This window comes from Hetaerina americana, unplaced genomic scaffold (genome assembly GCF_022747635.1).
Source record: "Hetaerina americana unplaced genomic scaffold, ioHetAmer1.1.p SCAF_263, whole genome shotgun sequence".
In the NCBI taxonomy this organism is placed as follows: Eukaryota; Metazoa; Arthropoda; class Insecta; order Odonata; family Calopterygidae; genus Hetaerina; species Hetaerina americana.
The window spans coordinates 198,598-222,689 of NW_027286834.1; the positions used below are offsets into that span (position 1 = coordinate 198,598).

Consider the following 24,092-nt stretch of genomic DNA (forward strand, 5'->3'; position numbering starts at 1 on the left):
GTGTAAAATTAATTATTAATGAGGTTCCAAGCAGATTGACTCTGATTTAAAGAGGAATTAATGATGTGCATGCCATAGTTTCTTTTAGTTTGCATCACCAAGTTATTGTATTCCTTTTTGATGGACTTAAAATATTATCTCAGTGGGACTGAGTCGTTTTATTTAAGAATATTGAAGATTTTTTTAGATTAGTAGAAGAAACCCTTATTTCTTGAGTTACCTATTTGTCACTTGTTTTCTTGGAGATTGAAATTTTTACAGGCATCAGTGAGGTACATAGGTTGAAGCAATTTAAGAAATTCTCATGGAAGTTGTGGAATTTAGTGTAAAATATGTCATTTATGAAGACACAATCCAAGGATTGCTCTTGGAGTGATAGTTAAAATGAGATTGAGCTGACAATGAGTTAAAACACCTATATTGGATCCCACTGTGAAATGTGCTTAAGTCAGCATTGAAAATAGACTTTAAAAACTGAGCTTTCTGACATATCCAAATTTAAGCTTTCATTTGGTGCAATGTAGGAGGAAATGCTGCCAATGATTAAGAAGGAGGAACTAGTAACCCTCGTAGGTTCGTTAAAGGAAGGGGATAATTTAAAAGTCATTAGAGTATCCATGAAATGATTTCCCTGAGCAGGCAAAGAACCAAACTCAACATTGAAGTCACCACTGATAAAGATATCTACTGAATTCTTTGTATAAGCTTGCAGTGTCTGGAGGAAAGGATCCACGGAGACAGGAAAATCACCTTGAGGTGACCTGTAAACACATAATACTAATATTAATATCATAAAATGACAAATGCTCTCCACAGAACTCAAAATCAAGCTCCCTGTTTGAGTTTTCATAACAAATAATTTGTTTTTAGGTGATTTTTCCCAAAAGTCAGCACCACACCATTTTTATGTTGTGATTAACAAAAATATGAGACCAAGTAAAAATCATCAATGCTGGCAATTTTAATTTCATTGAGGTTCAGGCTAGTGATCGTTAGGAAAAGTTCAAGAGCATTCATTTTTGATTGTATGCGCTGAATGTTTAAATGTAGCATTTTTAAGGAACTCTGATTGGAAAGATTAGAGGTACAACTATTTTTATTAACGAAAGCGAAAGTTTCTTTACTCATCGCATCTTGCCAAATTACTATTTCTATTCATAGAATTTAGTCTAATCAAGCCTTTCTCATTTCTGGGTTTGATATATTTGTTTACGATAACTCCGTTAGGCCACAAAGAGTAGATCAACAAGTTAATTATCGTGAGCATAATCAATGCCAATCTTAAAGGCACTTTTCCCTGCAATCATTTGACAAAATTTGCTCTCAAATTTGAAATTATTGTAACATGATCAATCTATCTCAACTTTTGTAGTATCTTTGGGCAAACGGCCCGAATGCATGTAGTTCATTCTCTTAGAGGCTCAGAGACTACCTGAATTCTAGCTTGGCTCACCTCTCCCTGTGGTGAAGAAGTTACGTTTCTTCAATTTATTGTGTTGCACAACAGTAAAGTTCTCATCATCATCAGAGCTCATTGAACTCTCTTGCAGACTTGGTCCCACGTCGGTATCTTGGTTGGACTGCTTAGGTTTACCTTTTGGGCGGATTTTAATGAAATTGTGTGACTAGGTGGTTCTTGGTCCATCTGTTCGGTGTCCCTTTCCATGTTAACTTTACCTTCAGTTTTAGATGAAGAGTTGACCACTTTTTCAGAGAAATTTACTTTCTTGGCTCAATGTTTAAGTTGTTCGATTGGGGCTTTTATGTCAAAAATTTTTGCTCTCAGGAATTCAATGTCAGCCACCCTTTTGCCCACTCGGGTGCCGTTGGCTGATTGGCAAGTTAGACGTATTCAGAACACAGCATCTTAGAGCAGCAGCATCTTAGATTGCTTTCAGGCTTATTTCCCATAGCCCAGTGAAAAATATTCGCAATTGTCTCATCAAAAGACTTTGTGAGGTAGAAAGGGATTTGTTTACAGGCGAGACACTCAATGTTTATCCCGGACAGTGCCATTTTTAGAGACTTCTTAACTTTTACTGGTCATTCTAATTAACTGCACAATTCCTAAAATTAACATAATAGCATCAGATGTGACTTTGTGACAATTATGAAAAACCGTAATAAAATGTAACTCAGTTTCCTGGACACTTTAATTGAATGTATGTGGCATGACCCCTCACCAATTCTCCCTCCTTTCTCCTCTCCCTTCCACATAAACAGTTCCTTCCATCAACTGCATTGTGCGTTACTATGCTTCAGGGTAGTTAAACGAATTGCACCATGCTCCAGTACCAATGTGGAAAGTACAAATTTATTTTATATTGTCGGCAAACCAAGAAATAATTCATTTAATACAAATATAAATTTATTTTATATTATTGGACTATAATAATATTTTCTGTGGAAAACCTTTAATTGATCTTTTAATCTCAAACTCTTTTCAATATTGTAACTTAAATGACACAGTGGATGGAAATTAACTCCATGGTGGCGTGAGATGGATTTCAATTAAGGAGGCCGGGCAAGTGAGGGCTTGAGGGAACGGCTTGACAGAAAGCCTCTATGTGTCTTTAAATACTAGCTGATATATATCATCTGTACCCGAAATCTTAATGACCAAATTTCAGTCCCGTGAATTTATATGTAGTTGCATATTTAACCTCCTAAATGTAATGTTTTGATATATTGGCTTTAAAATATTTGATAGTGATGGGGGATTGGAATGCGACGGTAGGCGAAGGAAGAGATGGTGATGTGGTGGGGGACTACGGTTTAGGCACGAGGAATGACCGCGGGGAGAAAGCAGTTGAGTTCTGCAGGAGACAGGGGTTAGTCATCATCAACACTTGGTTTAGACACCACAAAAGACGCAGGTATACATGGAAAATGCCAGGTGACTCAGAAAAGTATCAGCTAGATTATATCCTGGTTAGAAACAGTGTGATAAATTCGCACAGCTTCCCGGGAGCGGATGCGGACTCTGACCACAATTTAGTTGTTATGAAATGTAGCATCCGTTTAAAAAAGATAAGGCAGGGGCGGCAAGTTAGAAAATGAATGTAGAAGCATTAAATGGATTTAAAAGGAAGGAGTACCAGCAGGTGGTAGAGGAAATTATGGAGGATGGTAAAGGGCTAAGTGCTATCGAAGAAAAACGGAAAAGTATCAAGAAAGGGTTATCTAAAGCCGCAAAACACACTATTGGAACCGTTTATGCGAAAAGGACCAGGAAACCATGGATATCGGATGAGATGATTACAAAGATGGATGAGCGGAGAAAATAGAAAAATGTAAATACAGAGTTAGGCAAAATGAAGTACAAAGAATTAAACAATAAATTGAGGCGGGCAACAAATAAAGCAAAAGAAGCATGGTGGAAGACCCAGTGCAAGGATATGGAAAGTCTGCAGAGGATGGGTGAAATCGGTGCACTGTACAGCAAAGTTAAATCTTTATCAGGAAGTAAAAAAGGGAGATCTATGCTAACAGTTAGAAATAAGGCGGGTAGGGTAATAGTTGACACAGGAAAGATCCAAGAGAGAAGGAAGGAGTATATAGAAGAACTGTATAGTAAAGAGCTTAGACCAACAAAGTTAGACATTGAAAAGGAACATGACGTAAAGGAAGATAGCTTAAGTCCAGGCATACTAAACAATGAGATAGAAAGGGCGTTAAGGGAGATGAAACTAAATAAGGCCGTGGGGGTAGATAGCATTCCCATGGAACTATTGAAATGCTTAGGAAAATGTGGGAGGAAGAGGCTATATGGGCTGATCCGTAGTATTTATGAGGAAGGAATCTGGCCAGAAGACTTTGTGAGATCAGTTTTAGTTCCTATTCTGATAAAGGAAAGGCTACATCATGTGAGGACTACAGGACAATGAGTTAGACATCCCACGCAGCTAAAGTTATTCTAAGGATCATAAACAAAAGGATAGAGAAAAGGGCATATGATTACTTAGGGGATGATCTGATGATGTTTGGGTTTAGGAAGGGGAGAGGTATGTGTGATGCCATTGCAGTAATGAGATTATTAATCGAGAGGAATATATAGAACACCACCCGGAGGTATTTGCCTGTTTCATAGATTTCGAAAAAGCGTTTGATAGAGTGAATTGGGAATAACTAATGCGTATATTGCAGAAAATAAGAATAGATTGAAGGGAAAGGAGGCTAATCCGCAACATGTACATGTCTCACACTGCTCAGGAGGGAGTGGGGAACGGGGAGTCTTGATGGGCAGTGTTAGGAAGAGGTGTAAGGCAGGGTTGCCCATTATCACCATTGCTTTTCAACCTGTATGTGGAGGAAATGATTAAAGAGGCATGGGAAGAACTGGAAGTAGGAATGAAAGTGGGCAGGGAATTCGTGAAATTAGTTAGGTTTGCTGATGACCAAGCTTTAGTTTGTCAGTCAGCCAAGAGGTTGGAAGCATTGCTGTGTGAATTGGAAACTCAGTGGGACAGGTATGGGATGAGATCAATATTAATAAAACAAAGGGTATGCTGTTTTCTAGAAAGAAAAAGGCTAAGGTAAACATTAAAATAGGAGGGCAAAAACTAGAGCAGGTAGAACAGTTTACGTATCTCGGAAGTGTTTTGGACCAACACGGTCAAAGTTGTAGGGGCGTAAGGAGAAGAATCGCACTAGGTAAAGAGGATTTCACAAGGAGGAGGGAGTTGATGACGGGGACATTGAATAAGGATATTAAGAAAAGACTTGTAATAACTTTGATATGGAGTATAGCCATGTACGGCGCGGAAAAGTGGTCATTGAAGCAGGAGATTGGAGGCTTTTTAAATGTGGGCATGGAGAAGAATGGAGTAGGTGAAATGGACCGAGAAGAAACCAATGAGGAAGTACTTGGTATGGTGGGCAAAGAGAGGGGTTTGTTGGGAGAAATCTTATGGAGGCAGGAAAAGTGGATGAAGGGGGTACTGACCGGCAGTGGGATGTTGAATGCTGTAATTGAGGGTAGAATGTTGGGCAAACAAGGATAGGGATGTTGGACAGGATGAAGGGAGGAAGAAAGTACTCAGAGATGAAGAGGGACCTGATATAGAGGAGGATACTAGATTTTGTGTTTTGTTAGGATTCACAAAATGTTTTAATTAATAGCTGTGTCCATCCAAAACCTACCCTTACTGGTAGATTACCTTATAATAGTAATATTTACCATTTACTCAGCTTTGCAGGAACAACATGTTTTATCAATTTTACTGTGCTATTATGCATACAAAAAAACTAATGATAACTCATAGTTATAATATCAATGTAATAATAGAGGCATAATTCTTTGGAAATCAAACTTTCTTGCATTATATTGGGATAATGGCTGCATAAATACTACCTTGATCAAAAAGTTCCCGGAATAACCACCGTGTGGCGCTCCCATCGTTCCGATTTGAGTTCTGTTTTTTTTGTTAAATTGGTACATCTGTTGTTGATATTCCCTTTAAATCTTAGTGTCATAACTTGACATTTGCAAAAGTTACGGTCGGTTTTCGGTATGTCCATCAGTGCTTCCTGCGATTTTTCCATTACTTCCTCTCGGCTGCTAAAACGCGTTCCCCGTAATGGTTTTTTAACTCGATTGAACAGAAAGAAGTCACAGGGAGCCAAATCAGGTGAATTCGGTGGCTGTTGGATGGTATTTGTTGCATTTTTCGTCAAAAAATTACGAATAATGATAGCACTGTGCGACGGTGCGTTATCATGGTGCAAAATCCACGAGTTTTCTGCCCACATTTCTGGTCTCTTTCGGCGAATTGCTTCACGCAAACGTCTCATAACGCCCAAATAATACTCTTTGTTTACTGTCTGGCCTTCTGGCAAAAATTCATGATGCACTACACCGTTGTAATCCATGAAAACCGTCAGCATTGCCTTCTTTTTTGACTGAAAACGACGTGGTTTTTTTGGTCTCGGCTCATTTGGTGAACGCCATTCACTTGCCTGATGTCTGGATTGCGTGTCGTACTCATAAACCCACGTCTCGTCTCCAGTAATGATCCTTTTGATGAATGTGGGATCGGATTCAGCCTCGCAAATCATGTCTTTTGCGACGTCAACACGGTCTCTTTTTTGCATGAAATTGAGGTCTTTTGGAACCAACTTTGCTGCTACACGACGGAAACCCAAATCATTAACCACAATGTCTTGGGCGGATCTATAGGCAATGTTCAAGTCTTCCGCTATTTCTCTGATGGTTAATTTGCGGTTATTGACCAACATTTCTTTTACTTTATCAATTTTTTCACCGACCTTCGATGTCGATGGTCTGCCACTGCGTTCATCATCTTCGATTGACTCACGACCACTTCTGAACCGCTCGTGCCACTGGTAAACGACCGTTTTTTTTAGAGAATCGTTGCCGAAACACTTTTCCAACATTTCCAACGTCCGTGCGCCACTAAATCCGTTTTTTACGCAAAATTTAATACAAGTTCGTTGTTGCAAATTTAAATCCATTTCTGCAATTGTAAAAAATCGCCAACACACACAGAGATAGATGTACTCTTGGCTACGTAACTTTTGCAAATGTCAAGTTATGACACTAAGATTTAAAGGGAATATCAACAACAGATGTACCAATTTAACAAAAAAAACAGAACTCAAATCGGAACCATGGGAGCGCCACACGGTGGTTATTCCGGGAACTTTTTGATCAAGGTAGTATACTATACTTGAGAATGGGGAGCATTCTGTGATACTTCCAAAATGAGGTGGCCACCCTGGGTGATATGATATGCATTGAAGAGCAAAGATGATCGCTAGAGTCGACAGTATGTGGAGTATGGAGCAAGGGCTGCTGGAGGCTCGCCTGAGAAATGTGAGAAGCTTGTTAAAATGATGTAGATGTATGCATTGAGACATGATAGCCATCTAAGCCAAATTCATCACGTTAATAACACTAAGCCTGTCTTACATCAAATGAGATTGGTTTCTTAATTTATGGCTTCGCTTAATCTGAATTATAGAATGTTTGCAAGTGAATCAAGGGAGATTCTAATAATAAAAAACTATGGCAGTATTCCGAGGCATTTCGAAGCAATGAGGTTGAGGTTCTCCTCAATGAACCCAGGAATTACTCCTTAGCAATGACATAACGAATGATTGATATTCTAAAGACCCCTATCTCAGTTCAATGGAGGCATAGATTCAATGGCGGGTCAACAAAATAATAGTTACTCCTCTGCCGCACAAAACAATATCTCCACAGTTCCATAATGACTTTCTCGCATAACTGAAGCATAACAAATGAAACAGTTAAATAGAAATGTCAAATTAATAATTAATTTTAAATAACATAATAGCCACAGGAGATGCATTATTTTGTTTTTTCCTATAAATAAATAGAGGAATTCAATTTATTGTACTTGGCAGCAAAAATTATAAATAATAATAATAATTAAAAGTTTATCCGCTCATGTTTTTTGCTTGAACCATGTTTATGATAAATTTATTACATTAAAATTTGTTTCAAATGATCAATCGCGATAAAAATTTTAATTCATATTTACTTCTTTGTTGATTCTCAATTTGTCTCCGAATCATCTTTTGTGATTATTATAGTAGTCTGATTCATAATTACGTTCTTTAGAAATAAAACAGATCAAATATAATTTTTTTTTACAAAGTCAGTACTTGTGTTTGTGAATGTGTGAATGATTGTGAGACTGTTTTCAGTGAACATATTCTAATTTATTAAATTGGAACTTGAGCGTGACTTTTATCTCCTTTTTCTCTTTTATTACAGAAAACGATCATAAAGTACATGACAGATGGTATTTTATTGAGAGAATCTCTTCGAGAGCCAGATCTTGACAATTACAGTGCTATAATCATGGACGAAGCCCATGAAAGATCTCTCAGCACTGATGTCCTTTTTGGGTTGTTACGTGAGGTAAGACTTTTGTTAGATGCTCATTTATTCTATTTAATGATCTGGATGTTTCATAGGTATTTACTTTCTCACCTTTTAATTCAAACATTAAAATATATGAAAAACTCACCCATGCAGCTTCTTGCAAACTAACCAACAGATAAAAATAAACTTTTTATCTGTTGACTAAAATGAAGAGGGTAGTAGAGTAAAGGCTCTCTATTGAGTCACCCACCAGGCCAAAGGAAGAGAGGCGATCATTGTATGAGTGTGGTTGTGCAATTGAAGTGGCTGCCATCCATGCATGAGAATATTCATCAAACTTCTATGAAAAGACAGGCAACAGGCAACGTTTTGAGTACCCAGGTTCCAGCATTTGTTATAGCACAGTTATATTAAAATACCAGCGTCGACCAGAAATTAGTACCTGTTTTGGATTAAAAAAATAACTACGACATATATTCTTGAAAAAAAAATGTTAATCAGTGGCTTAATGAGCAACTTTTTGCATTATGAGTGACATGGGAGGAGAGGGGAATTCCCAGAATGATTGCACTCCAGCAACCTCAGTTTGAGGTTTAGCACTCGTTCCACAAACATCCTAAGTGTCGTTGATGATTTCACATTTTTTCCAAACTTGTGTCCAGACATATTGTTTGTGATTATTTGGTGCCAAGTTAAATATTATTTTGTGCAAAGTTTTAAAAAATGTCCCCCCGAAGAAAGATCAGCAAGAACACAGCCATAAGAGAACAAACATATCAGTAGAAATGAAAAGTAAAATCATTGAAAATCAGGAAGAAGGTGTGAGCATGGCCTATCTAGCGCACGATGCACTACAATTGGTCAATGTCAACGATTTCTACTCTCCTCAAGAACAAAATGAAGGAGATGGATGCATCAAAGGGGGTGGCAAGATCTTTGCAATGGTTACTTATTCATAATGATATTGAAAGGTTGCTCCTCATATGTATAAATACATGGTGACCCCATGAAAAAGAACATCCTTTGTGAGGAGGCGACAGTGTTTTGCGCAACATGCTTTGTGAGGCATGGTGAAGAAGCGAGCCCTGAATTAAAGGCAACCATTAGACATCGAAATTGCACGTGTTGCTAGGTTCAGAAATAGTTTATGCCTTTATGGTAAACTATCGACAGATGCTTGTCAGAGAAGCATGGATTCTCACTGACAGTAGTAGGGGTCCAAATTAGTGTTATTAATGCATAAAATTTTTTATAAGATCTTCAGGTAAAATAAATGAAGTTATGGCACATATATTAATGATTTTCTTACCATATCCTGGACATAATGCTTTGCCTTTAAATATATCTTGTCATGATTTTTAATTTTTTTCTTTGTCGTACTCTGGATCAGAAACAGTGAGTATCTTGCATTCACTTTACTTATTGGATGTGTCAAGTCGCAAAGAATCCATTGTACTCTAATTAGGTAACCATATCATCATTAGAAAAAACTTAAAGCTGAAAGACCAATATAAACTCCAGTAAAATTGCATTAGATGAGTCATATCTACAGATATTTTTAGCCCAATCTTTGATAAAAGCAGTTAAACTAATGTGGAAATTTAAGTGGCATTTTTTTCTGAGGGCTGTGCTTTAAATCTATTTTCAGTGAAATGTGGATATGCTCTAAATGAATGAAGTGTGCTAAAAAAGTGTGAAGTCTGTGCTAAAAAAAGACTTTAAATGAAGAAATGTGAGCTGTTGACTATTAATTTGAAAAAAGATTTGGTCATTGTGTTTACCAAAGAAATTTTGGTTCACTTATGTCAATCCTATTATTTTCTACATTAGATGTTGTGAATAATTATAATATAAAGACATTTTGAAGCAATTATAAATTAGAATAAATTTTTGTAATTGTATGATTCTCATTGTGAGATGGAAAAAGTTTTAAATTGGACTTGGAAAAAAATATATGTTGATGCAAGTATTTTCCAAACAAAATCACATATTTAAATTAGCGAATGTCAAATTATTTACAGGTGGTTGCTCGCAGACATGACTTGAAACTTATTGTAACATCTGCCACAATGGATGCCGGGAAATTTTCTGCCTTCTTTGGAAATGTTCCGACATTCTCAATTCCTGGTCGTACTTTTCCTGTCGAAGTTTTGTTTGCACGAAATGCAGTGGAGGACTATGTTGATTCTGCTGTAAAGCAAGCCCTACAAATCCACCTGCAGCCCAATTCAGGTGATAATTTCTCTGTTATTTCATAGTCTTAATCTTTGGGCATGTGGTAATATATTTATTTTTCTGTTTCTGTGGTTATATTACATTAGTTTAAAGGTGCCTCTAATGCAAAATTAAACTCCTAACCATTTTAATTCATTTATAAAATGCTATTTTGCCGTAATAAATTGCTCAAGCGATTAGCCAAAGGCAAATTCATTCCATTGCCCAATCCAACACAGCATCAATCTTTAGGTGATAGCATGGAGAGGGGTGTCAGAATAATGTTTTATGCTGTGCACAGTGCAGTGTGCTGATACTTATGAAATCTTGTAGTACTGGTTGCCAAATTGTGCACCATGACTGCTTGTGAATACATTTATTTTTCTTGGTAGTGTACTTTTGAAGATGGTTTTGAAGAGGTTTTGGATCTATTCAAACTGAACTCTGCCTTGCCCAATAAGATGAAACATGGCACTCCTCAATACAATAACCCCTTCTTCAATCCTCCATACTTCCTACCCCCATTCGTTTAGCCCAACATGCATATCCTTTTCCTCTCCCTGCCTGCCTGCGGCATTTAGACAAGGGGCCACAGTGCCACGATTAAGGTATTGAAGTCACACTTCCACCTGGGCCCAAATTTGCTTAAATTTGGTGATCTCGCAGGAACCGGTAGGTCATTGTGACCCAGTCTGACCCTGATCTTAACCGTAGTATGGACAAGTATTGTAAATGATTTCAAGAAATTATGGCTGAGTTTCAACTGTGTAGTTATAAATAAATGATTCACACTTCAATTTTGTTCTTTTTTCTTTCAGGTGACCTCCTTGTTTTTATGCCAGGTCAAGAAGATATTGAAGTAACGTGTGAAGTTTTGGCCGAGCGCTTGGGAGAGATAGATAATGCACCTCAGCTGTCTGTACTTCCGATATATTCTCAGTTGCCGTCAGATCTTCAAGCGAAAATATTTCATCGTGAAGCTGATGGGTTGAGAAAGTGTGTTGTTGCCACAAATATAGCCGAGACTTCACTGACAGGTTTGTCTTTTCCTGATGTTTTCATTATTTGATTACAGGAGCTGTTTTTCTTTCGCCCAGTTACCTCCGTTATTTCATTGAAAAAACATGTAGTAATCAGCATGCAGTCAAAAGAGTACAAATCACAAATTTGTTATAATGTTAGGAAATACTTAGAGGTGGGATGAATTTCAAAAACTCTCAAATCTGTATCCTAGAAGGTTCCCAAATCCCTGCTCCTGAACACCTTATCATGACTTTCTCAAGTCTATCATGTAACAATAACATAACATAAAAGAAAAGAAATAATTGCTGTATTTCCTGGCCCGTAAGATGCATCAGTGAATAGAATGCACCCTGATACTTCAGGTCAAGATTTAAGAAAAATACTTGTCGGGCAGAAAAGATCAAATTATTTTTATGGTAACACTGTTGCTTACATTAATATTTCAAACATTTGTAATAATGGCAATAATTTTGTCTGATGCAGGAAAAAATACGTGATAGTAACTATTTTTCCCACAAATAGGCTTGCGTATAATAGGTCGAAGTTTTACCTGTTATACCCAAATTGGCCTATTAGAAACAGGCTGAGTATAGCTCATTTTGGAGTAACAGTAGTTCATCTTGTGGGCCGAGAAATATGGTAAGTTTTTAATCAAAACAGAATTTGAAATTATTTTGAGTTGAAAACATATTGAAATAATTTACTTTTCACAAACACATCTATATTAATTAAGAGATAATATATAAAACTTATGTGAAAGCCTCATGGATTTGAATAATAATGTGTATCAGGATAGCACTGGCAAACAAAAGCAAAAATACAGAAACACACAAATGAGAAGTGAAACTCGCATGTATTCCAAATTTTTGGTGGCGCTATCATCTTTCTGAAGGGATGGAAGGAAAAGAGTTGAGTTTTTGTTCGCTGGTGCTATCTAGATACACATTGCTTTATTAATTAAGGGGATATACATGAAAATCAATTAATGAAGTACTTAATCAAAACTAGAATCTTTTTCATTTTCTAAAAATAATTCTAGTGTGTTACAAATTGAGTGTAGTACAAATATTGGAGTTTCAGTTCAATTGTTTTGCATTTTTTCGATACCTTTTTATATTAAATCAAATGCAGAGGTAGGAAGTATATTTTAAGAGTTAACAAAGGTAATAAGTAAGCATAGAACACTGCTTTCTTTGTAGAAATTTAGAGAAAATAAAAACTTTTTTATACAGAGTCCATAAATTTACTGGCTTAAGCTGTGCTGGTGGGAGCAATGATAATTGCTTTGAATAAGGCCACCTGTGCCAGCCAAATAGGTCAAAGGTTAGGATCCAGGTGGAAGATACTCCACACAGCGTCTGTTCCTTAGTAAGGCAGCTGCGAAGGTATCTGACCCCAGTGGGGTGGCCATTGAGTGATGGTGTCACCTTAAAAACACTATTGAGGGAGGCAAGGGGGAAACCACCTCAACTATCGCAAGACTTAAAGGCTAGATGCTAAAATTAAAATGAATCCTGGTAGCTACGGAACTATGCCAAATAGGCTCTGTGCTGTGCCCAGCAGGGGGAGAGACAAGACTTCCACGGTCATAATCTCATCAAATCCTAGCAAAGAGTACCAAGCAGTACAAAAGACACAGAAGAGGACTGAATTAGTTAGAATAGGAATTTGGAATGTTAGGGCAATGTTGAAGACAGGATAATTACAGAATATGAAGCAAGAGATGGAAAGAGGAAATAAAAATATTTTAGGTCTGTGCGAAGTGAGATGGAAGGATAGCGGTGATTACTTGAGTGATAGTTATAGAATAATATAAAGCGAAGGGGATGAGGGCCAACGAGGGGTAGCCATTATATTGGATAAAAAGGCAGGAAGAAGCATAGTCAACATAGAGTAAGCAACTGATAGATTAATATTAGGGGAGTAAATGGAGAGAAATCAATAGGTCTTCAGGAGACTGCGATCAATCACAATGAACACTTGGTTTAGACACCACAAAAGGCGTTGGTATATATGGAAAATGTCTGGGGATCCAGAGAGACTTTATAATGGTTAGACACAGACATAGGAACGGCAAAATCAATTTGCACACCTTTCTGGGAGTGGTTGTGGACTCAGATCACATTGTAGTAATAATGAAATGTACTCTCCAATTCAAAAAGATAAAATAGGGCAGATGGTTTAGGAGATGGAATTTGGAAACTTTAACAGGAATGATAAAGAGGGAGTGTCCATAGATTACAGACGAAATGATTCGGAAGATATATGGGAAAAGTGAATGGAAGCATATAAACACAAGAGTTAGGTAAAATGCATGTAAGCAGTTCATTTGCAAATGTATGCTTTCAATTGAATCAATAGTTATATTTTTCAATTAATGCAAGAAATTCATTATGCAAAATTGCTACTTTTTCTTCTCTTTATGGTAAAGTGATCGTAATAGTGGGAATGTTTCCTGTCCAATTTATAGTATGCTTTTGATTAAATATTTAGGCACTCATGAATGACCTTTGTTTGTATTTTTCAGTGGATGGAATAATGTATGTTGTTGACTCTGGTTATTGCAAACTCAAAGTGTACAATCCTCGCATTGGCATGGATGCGCTCCAGATTTATCCAATAAGCCAAGCGAATGCTAACCAGAGGTCTGGGAGAGCTGGAAGGACTGGCCCAGGGCTGTGTTATAGGTGAGCCCATGAAATAAGTTGGAAGGATATGCATATAGTTGATGAACGTATTGTTTTTGTTTTTCTTCTAAATATTGAATTGGTTGTAGTGTACTGGGTCAGGGTGGATATTTGGAGGATCAGGGCACTCACTCCACTCCACTGCACTCCCAAATCCCGACTAGCCTGGCACAATGCATCCTCAAACCCCAATTTAAAATAAACCACTGTATAGCTTTTCATGCTTCCTTCCTCCCTTAATGCCACTTAAAATGTCGATTCCTTTCAAGCCGGCAGCCATCACCTCCATTCCTGGAACTTCCTCCCTTTCCAACCATTTAATTTCATCCAAATCCATCTCTCAAATGCCAATGCAGATTTCATTCTTGTTACTGGTAGCCTACTGATTGAGGTAGAGTTTGGATTGACAAAGACAATGATGATCATTCCCATGCTTCTAATAGCAAAATCAAAACCCAACATCCTACTCCACAACAAGCTCCTCTTCATCTCCGTGTACTCCCCTCTTCCCTTCATTCCATCCGTATTCTATGCCTACCTGCCTCTTCCTTGTTTGACTAACATTCTCCCCTCCATTACAGTCTTCAACATCCCACTGCCGATCAATACGCCCTTCATCCACTTTTCCCATCTCTTTACCGTTTCTTTCAACATTCCCCTCACCTCACCAACCATACTTAGTCATTTGTTTTCCTTTCTCTCCACTTCGCCTTCCCCATCCTTATTCACCCCCACACTTCAAAAGCCTCCATTCTACGTCTATCATCCTGCTTCAACGACCATGTTTCCGCGCCATTAGCAACTATGCTGCTCCATGCCCAAGTTTTGACGTGTGTCATTTTATCATCCACGTTCAACTTAACCTATCCTTTAGGAATTGATGACAGGGACATCAAAGCTCTGCACATCCCCAATGCATTCTATCCCCTCAGAACCTTTTCTGGTATCATAAATACCTTTTTACCCTTTATTTGCATCTCTAATAATGCGAGTGTATTTTCCTCTCTTCTACGTTAACAATCCTGTATCTCTCTCTGTGTAGTGTCCCACTTCATTATAACTCTGTACTCTCTCTCCTCACACTTCTCTTTCCTCCATGGCTCTCCTGCCCTATTGATTTCTCGCCTCACTTTATTGTGTTGATCTTTGTTCTGCATAATTCCTTGTTCATTTTTTTCCACTTCCTCTTCTTATCCATCTCTCTAATCATTTCCTCAGTAATCCATGGCTTTGTAACCCTTTTTTCATTTGCCATTCCTATTTTTTTAATTTGTTGCCTCCATGATTCCTTGTTTGAGATGTCCCCATCTTTCTTCCACTCCACCTTATCCCTCACCCCCACTCAGGATTTCGTCAACTGCCTCTTGCCACTCCTCCCTTTTCCCCTCGCTTGTCATCTACTCTCTTTTGTCTTTTACTCCTCCCCTTACTTATTCCCTTAAATTAAACATTTAACCTCATGAGTGGTTAATTGTGATTGCAGTCCACATCTGCTCCTGGGAAATCATTTAAGTTAATCCAAGTATTTCTAAATCTTTGTCTAATTGTAATATAGTCTAACCGATATCTACCTGTCTTACAGCATTTTCCAAGTGTGTCTAAGGTGTTGTTTAAACCAGGTCTAGATATAATTAAGCCACCTATCTCACTACACTATATTTTTCTCCCCTTTGTCATTCCTGTCTCTTAAACTGTACTCTTGTACCTCACTCCTGTTTCTCCCACTCCCACCACCGCATTGCAATCCCCCATTAATATCACGTGTTTTCTTCCAGGTACATTTGCAATCATTTTGTCAATAGGTAGTGTATATTATCGTTGTTTCTCCCTATGACTGCTTGTGGGCATGTACCCCTGGGTTGCCTCTAGATTGACTGGATCTCCTCTCATATTCATTAGTAATATTCAATCATTCACCTGTTACTTGTTCACCGCCCTTCATTTTGATTCCACTATCAATATCATGCCTATCCCATGTCTACTCTTTCACCTGCCGCTCTGTATTATTCCATAACTCATGCTCCAGTAATCTCCTCTATCTTTTCATCTCACTTTGCCCAAGCCTAATGCCTATGTGATGCCTGTTCAAAAAGTATCACGACTTTTCTGTTTTTACAAAAATTATTTATTTATTCATGAATATCTATTTTGTCCTCTTCAAAGTAATCCCCATTAGATATTATACACTTGTGCCAACATTTTTTCCAATCTTCAAAGCACTTCGAAAAATCATTTTTTGTGATCTTGTTCAACTCCTTCAATGCAGTCTTTATCTCGTCAATCGTAGCGTTGTGTCGTCCTCTCATGGGCCTCTTCAATTTCGGGAACAAGGAAAAGTCACTGGGGGCCAGGCCTGGAGAATACGGTGGCTGCGGCATCATTGGTGTGTTGTTTTTGGCCAAAAATTTGCACAAAAGCAACTATATGTGAGCAGGTGCGTTGTCATGGTGCAAAAGCTAATTTTTGTTCTTCCACAAATCCGGGCGTTTGTGGCGCATTGCTTGGCGAAAATTGCACACAACTTGCAGGTAATATTCCTTATTTACCGCTCTACCCTCTGGCAAGGACTCATGATGCATCACGCCCCTGCAATCCAAGAAAACTGTAAGCAAAACTTTCACATTTGACCAAACTTGGCGTGCTTTTTTCGGTCTTGGCTCGTGCTGAAGCTTCCATTGGGATGATTTAGCTTAAGTTTACCCATCATAACCATAAACCTATGATTTGTCACCAGTTATGACCCTCTGGAGCAAATTTGGGTCTGACCCCTCATTAGCAATGTTAATGTGTTGCGGTTTTTGGTCGAAATTGAGCAATTTTGGTACGAATTTCACGGTGACCTGGTTCATGTCCAAATCTTTGGTTAAATTGAATGGCACGAGCCAATCCATATTGTTTAGGTCCTCAGCACTCAGTCACTCTAACGGTGATTCGTTGATTGGCCAATACTATTTTCTTCACTTAATCAATGTTTCCGTCTATTGTTGATGTGCTCGGGCATCCGGTATGCTCTTTTTCATTCACATCTCCTCGGCCCTCTGAGAACATTTTGTGCCATCGATAAATGTTGCTTTGGTTTTCACACAAAAGTTGATACAGATTCTTTGATCCATTTTTTGGAAAAGGCTAAAATTGAAGACAAGCCAAAACACGTCCAAGCAAAACAGCTGTCAGCAATTAACTGAACATTCAAAATGGCCAAACTTTTTGGCATAAGTGAGAGACATAAGTACCAACATAATGCCACAAAAAAATCAAAAATCAAATAAAGGTAACCCATGGAAATTAATATTTCGCGATACTTTTTGGACAGATCTCGTATACCCCCCCTCCATCTCTTGAATGGTATTTCCCAACTTCACTGTCTCCAGCGCTATCCTATCATTCCAAATCCCTTATTTAGTGGTGGTGCTCCCGTTCTTAGTCTTTCGGAATTTGGTCCTTCGGTCCAGGGAGAGAGTTGGAACATCCGAGAAGATAGCCAGAGTCCTAAAAAAACATGACGTGGTGACAAGATTTAACTGCACCAAGAAAATAGCCGACGCTCTCCCTGGACCGAAGGACCAAATTCCGAAAGACTTATATGAAGGGGTCTACCAAGTACCCTGTTCATGTGGGAAAGCCTACATCGGGGAAACATGCCGCTCATTGAAAGTTCGGATAAAGGAACACCTCCGGGCAACCACAAAAAAGCAGTTTCACCTGTTGGCCATTTCAGAACACCAATGGAGTGAACCCGGTCACGAGATTTCATTCCAAAAAGCAAACATCATAGCCAAGGAGAGTAGATACTACCCGCGTTTAATTAGGGAAGCAACTGAGATCACAAAAAACCCGGAGAACATTAACAGGGATGAAGGCTACCATCTCTACAACGCGTGGAAGAGAGTTCTCCGGGAACGGACCAATCAGGGAGCAGCCACTAGACGGGACCACCTATATAAGGGTGGCAAAATTCCGAGTCCCTCATCTTCAACCTGAAGATGCCGAATGCAACTTCAGCGAAACTGTTGTCTGAATCAAACAACGACGTGGTGAAACCCGACAATGCAGAGTACTTCAAACCACCGCCGCGAAAACGTACGCAGCCATATAGTTCACATTAGTGTTTGTCATTCATTGTCATGATTCAATGTAATGGATTGCTTACCATTTAATTTTATCAATAAATGATATCATTATTGAGTATGATATCAAGATTTGCTGGCTTTGGTGGTGGCGGGGTAATGTTCTCGTCAGCCATTCCAAGTGTTCGATTCCCACCTGAGTGGGTTTTCTTCCACCTAGGGCTTGGGTGTTTGGAATCATCGTCATTGTTTTCACTCAGCTACTCTTGCAACCCCTCAGCTGACTAAAAGACTAAAGCTTGATCGTCAGCAATCCAACTGATTTTATCTGAGACCTGTGCAAGTTGTGGATAAGTCTCCTATCCCACCAATCTACTCCTGTTTTCTTCAATGTGTTCATTAACTGCCCAATTTACTGCATCATTTTGATGAGACAGACTGAGAAATTCCATTGCGCATAACAGTTTGGAGACAAATATTTATAAAATTGAAGGATCGATGCTGCTTCCGGGAATTACTGTTGTGTAGGTTGATTGTTTGATAATTTGTATGCCCCCAGTCCTGGAGGCATCTTCGGCTCAAAGTGATCTGCTTTGCAATTTGCCCGCTATATATAGGAGATGCTGGCTGGCCCGGAGTACTCGGATTGGCTCTTTCTTGGTGGCCAGTAGGAATCACCCTTTTCCACATGGAAGTTGTCACGGAAGCCACTCGATTTTGTGTAAATTCATTTTGAAGGCCGGGTGACACTTGTTGTTTTGAGATAACTAGTTTCAATGCATTGATGTTATCATTAGGTACTCCTTTTTTGAACATAAATGTGGTATATACCCTGTAAGAGTTAAGTTTGGAACGTAGTTGGGGTTCAATTGAGGTGAGAAATTAGATTTAACTCGCAGAACCTTTGACCCCTAAGGCCTGCTGCCAGATGTAGTCTTTCAAAATGTGTTATTTGCATTCATAACCCTGCAGGTAAGAAATTTGGAATAGTAGCTAAAAAATAAAACAGTAGCATAGGAATTTCCACATATTTGGAGGAAGGCAAAGGAGGGAATAGGAGGGTAAAAACTAGAGCGGGTTGAACAGTTAACTTATCTCAGAAGTGGTTTTGACTATACTGGTGTATGTAGCGGGGGTATAAGGAGAAGAATTGCATTAAGGAAAGAATGTTCCTCAAGGAGAAGGGAGTTGAAGATAGGGACATTGAGTGATGTTAAGAAAAGGCTCATAAAAACTTTGATATGGAGCATAGCTATGTATGGCACGGAAACGTGGTAATTGAAGCGGGTGGGCAGATTGGAGGCTTTTGAAATGTGGGTGTAGGGAAGAATGGAGAAGGTGAAATGGACCGAGAAGAAAACAAATGAGGAAGTACTTGGTATGGTGGACGAAGAGAGGGTTTTGTTGGAAGAAAGCAGAAGGAGGCAGGAAAAATGGATCTGAAGCATATTGAAGAGTGTGATAGAGAGGAGAGCATTAGGCAAATGAGGAAATGGCTGGAATAGGATAGGGATGTTGGATGGGATGAAGGGAGGAAGGAAGTATATGGAGTTGAAGATGGACTTGTAGAGTAGGATGATGGGTGGTGTTTTGTAGGTAGAGGTGGATAAAGAATGAGTGGGAGAGGGATGGATGCCATTAGGGTGAGAACAGATAGGGTCGAGGGAAGGTAGGGATTGCCATTGGCAAGGTGGCTGGGTGAAGTAGGTGTGAGGAGGGAAGGAGAGGGGTCGACTGGTGGATGGGTGGGCGTTAAATACCTGAAATGATTGGAAATATGCTAGAATACCTAGACAATCCAATGTTGTTATAAGAATAAAATGCTCACAAACTACATAGTCAGTGTGATAGTTATAAGATGTTAGTTGATTTTATAGCTTAATATCAATGGTTCAAAATAGTCTTACCATGAAGTGGAGCAAATTTACGTCTATAAAATTAATCCCACATTAGTCAGTCCTGTTATTTGTGCACCAGGGCTGCCTCTAATGAAGGCCCTTCGAGCTTAGTACGTCTGGTTATCTCAACTTTGAGTCAAGTTCTTAAATTGAAATTTGAATTGTTTTCAAAATTATTAAACAATGGTTTTTTTAAATGTTTATCTCTCTTTTCCCAATGTTTTTGATGAACTAGTTTTATATTAATATAAAAACTGATCATTATGGAAAAATCTGGAAGGCAAATTTTTCTAAGATGATGTCAATAGTTTAATCTACTTGCATTTATTTCACAGATACTGTTCATTTCAGCTATTAATTTGTTGAATGGAGGTGTAAAGTAGCTTGGATTCAGGCCATTTGAAGAAAATTAGTGTTAAATACCCCCGTTTTTATTTTTTCTATGTAAACTAGATATCTGATGAAATGTGGCAATTAATAATTTATGCTTTATTCCTAAATAGGTTGTATACTGAACGACAGTACAAAGATGAGTTGCTTGTCACAACTGTACCTGAAATACAAAGGACCAACTTAGCCAATACCGTGCTTTTGCTCAAATCATTAGGTGTCCAGGATCTTCTCCAGTTCCACTTCATGGATCCTCCTCCTCAGGTTATTTGAAAATGCTCTCCTATTACTGATTTAATAGTATATATATACTAGTATGATTTAACTAGTGTATATGTGTGTGTGTGTATATATATATATATATATATATATAATATATATATATATATATATATATATATATATATATATATATATATATATTATATATATATACATATATATAAATAATATATATATATATATATTATATACATTTATATTATATATATATATATATATTATACATCTATATATATTATATATATGTATATATATATATATACATATATAAAACCATAAACTAAGTAATCAACCTGAAGGTCGGTTTAGTGGGTGATGGTAGAGTTCACCCAGTACTAAGCCCGACGGCGTGTGAAATTCACACGCCGTCGTGTGCCGGTTATGGTTTCCCAGGAAGACCTGTTACCCGAAAAATCGCATCGCTTGGGTAAAGCTGCAGGTGCCCAGAGTGCCTTGCCTGGGAATCGAACCTGGGACCCTCCGGTCAGCAGTCCAATGCTCTACCCACTGCACTATCCCGACCCACACACATATACAGAACACACGCACATACACCCACACACACACACACACACCACACACAAAATGGATGGGGAAAATGTAGAGGGTGATAGGGGTGGAAGGGGGATGAAAATATATTCGGAGCAGGGTAATTAGTGCCTGATATTGATTCCTGGCCAATTCCAGGACTCCAAGAGCCAGGTGAAGGATTGCTCTAATGTTTTCAGTTTCAGAGGAGGATCAGAGGGTGGGAGGAATGCTATGATGGATACACTATAGCATTTATCAAAGGGAGTGTTGTGTTCGGAGGCGTGTTTGGGGATAGGGAGCATATCAATTAAGGAAGAGTTTTTGCACGAGGCTCGGTGGTTATTGATTCTGATATTGAGGGGTGTGGTGGTCTGCCCAATATAATAGGCAGGGCAAAGTTGGCACTTCAGAAGGTACACTACATTGCTAGATGTGCAAGTAGAGGAGGGAATTGGTGGGAGAGAGTTAAAAAGCGGGTGGGAGAGGGATGGGATTTTGGTTTTGAAAATAGGGCATGTTTTGCATGTAAGTTTATTGCATGCCATGGGAGCGGTTTTGGGACGGGGTGGGGATTTAACGAGTGGATTGGTAGATTTGAGGAGATCGGATAGGTTGGCGGGGTGTTTGAAAGTAACAGGGACATTTGGGAAAAAGGTTGGCGGTGGCATTATGATTTTTGAGGATAGGGTAGAGGTCTTTTAGGATTGATCGTATAGATTCTAAGCCCGGGAAGTATGTGGTGCAAATTGAAAGAGGGTGGGGTTCCGCGGCGGAGGAAAGTTTGGGAGTGTACGCATGTTTTACACTCCAAAACCTTCCTCCGCCACGGAACCCCACCCACTTTCAATTTGCACCACATACTTCCCAGGCTTAGAATATCCTTTCCTCCAGTCCCTAAATCCTCGACCCAACCTATCTCCTACCGAATCCACAGAACTAAAGAGGCTAATTAAGGATCCTAACATCATCATTACTTCCGCAGACAAAGGTTCAACGGTTGTTGTCTTAAACAGTGCTCTAGTGCTAAGTGTTATACATTATTATTCACATCCGTGAGACTTTCAAAAAGTGTTATATATATATATATATATATATATATATATATATATATATAATTCATTGGGAAGGCAGGAAATGATAAAGAGTTAAGGAAAAAGGAAGGAAACAGTGGTGAAGGAAAGAGAACAGAACACTCACGGCGACGATGCGATGGCAGACAAACAGGAACAGACGGCACGAATATAAATATAAATATATATATATATATATATATATATATATATATATATATATATATATATATATATATATATATATATATATATATATATATATATATATATATATATATATATATATATATATATATATATATATATATATATATATATATATATATATTCCTCTCGATTAATAATCTCATTACTGCAATGGCATCACGCGTGAGTAAACATTTGCCATACTCTCTCTACTTTTTTTTATGATCCTGAGAACAACTTTAGCTGCGTAAGATATCAAACTTATTGGTCTGTAGTCCTCACATGATGTAGCCTTTACCTTTTTCGGAATAGGAACTAAAACTGATCTCACAAAGTCTTCCGGCCGGATTCCTTCCTCATAAATACTACAAATCAACCCATATAGCCTCCTCCTCCCACATTTTCCTAAACATTTCAATAGTTCCGCGGGATTGTTATCCACCCCCATGGCCTTATTTAGTTTCATCTCCCTTAATGCCCTTCTTATCATTGAGTACACCTGGACCTAAGCTATCTTCCTCTACGCCATCTATGTCTAACTTTGTTGGTCTAAGCTCTTTACTATACAGTTCTTCTATATACTCCATCCATCTCTCTTGGATATTTCCTGCTTCAACTATTACCTTACCTGCCTTATCTATAACTGTTAGTATTGATCTCCCTTTCTTATTTCCCGAAAAAGATTTAACTTTGCTGTACAGCGCATTGTCTTTTGCGGCTTTAGACAACCCTTTCTTGATACTTTCCCATTTTTCTTCGATAGTACTTAGCTGTTTACCATCCTCCATAATTTCCTTTACCGCCTGTTTGTATTCCTTCCTTTTCAAACCATTTAATGCTTTTAAATTCCATTTTCTAACTCGCCGCCCCTGCCTTATCTTTTTGAAACGGACGCTACATTTCATAACAACTAAATTGTGGTCAGAGTTCAGTATAAAATATATATATACACAATTCAGAGTCAGGTATAAAATATATATATACACAAATTATTTAATTAGTAATTATGTTCATCCGAAAATCTACCTTAACCGGTAGATTACCTAATAATAATAATAATAATAATATATACGTATATTATAATTATAGATACGTAATTATATATATGTATATATATATATATATATATACATGCTTACATGCATTTGTTTCATTCATAATTGTTCACAGTTCTACATTTCAAGTTCTGAAAGGGAAATTGTGTTTTTGCACACTTGATTATGAAATAAATTTTGTAAAATAATTTCCCTTTTTCATCTCAAGTTGTCGTCTTATGACTCAGGTGTGCCATCCATGAGTGAAAAATTAAATATTTTGTTATTAGGTCTTTCCAAATTTTTTTTTTTGCCTGCCTAACCTTCATTACAATCCTTAGCTAACATTGCAAATTCTGGAGTGACTCATTTATAAGTATTTTAATTTAGAAGCTGATTGAGAAGGCACACTTTTTTAATTTTTTTTCTTCTTTGGCTCATCATCAACTGTTCTACTCATTACTGTAGACGAACGTATTGCCATGCAAGCCATTTTAGGAATGGCTATGCATCAATGGTTAACTCATGGAAAACGGAGCGCTTTTATCCCATTATGAATCAGTTATACCCAATAACAATTGAAACCTTTCGTTTATGAGTATCTGAAAATATAAAGGATCCTAACTGTTGAAAGGCCTACAAAGTTCCTCTTGTTAGAATTGTCAAAATGAGTTTTAAGATGTTGCATTTGATATTCAGATTTGCCAAATGATGCAAGAGAGAATGCTAGCATTGCAAGATAGTTGATAGGCCTGCTTTTCCAAAGCTATTTCTTTTTTAAAGCTTCAGAAAAAGTAGCTATCTTTGTCCTATAAAATGGCTTTAATATGCATG

General features: G+C 38.0%; 1 protein-coding gene across 1 annotated transcript in view; it reads left to right on the forward strand.

Moving 5' to 3' along the window:
• LOC139689645 (pre-mRNA-splicing factor ATP-dependent RNA helicase PRP16-like) overlaps positions 1 to 24,092 on the forward strand; it is an 81,370-nt gene that overhangs the window by 41,898 nt on the left and 15,380 nt on the right. The window contains exons 12-16 of the mRNA XM_071586825.1: positions 7,763 to 7,909; positions 9,895 to 10,105; positions 10,906 to 11,124; positions 13,638 to 13,797; positions 20,266 to 20,416. Of these exons, the coding sequence (XP_071442926.1) occupies positions 7,763 to 7,909; positions 9,895 to 10,105; positions 10,906 to 11,124; positions 13,638 to 13,797; positions 20,266 to 20,416 (888 nt within the window). The remainder of the gene's footprint in view (positions 1 to 7,762; positions 7,910 to 9,894; positions 10,106 to 10,905; positions 11,125 to 13,637; positions 13,798 to 20,265; positions 20,417 to 24,092) is intronic.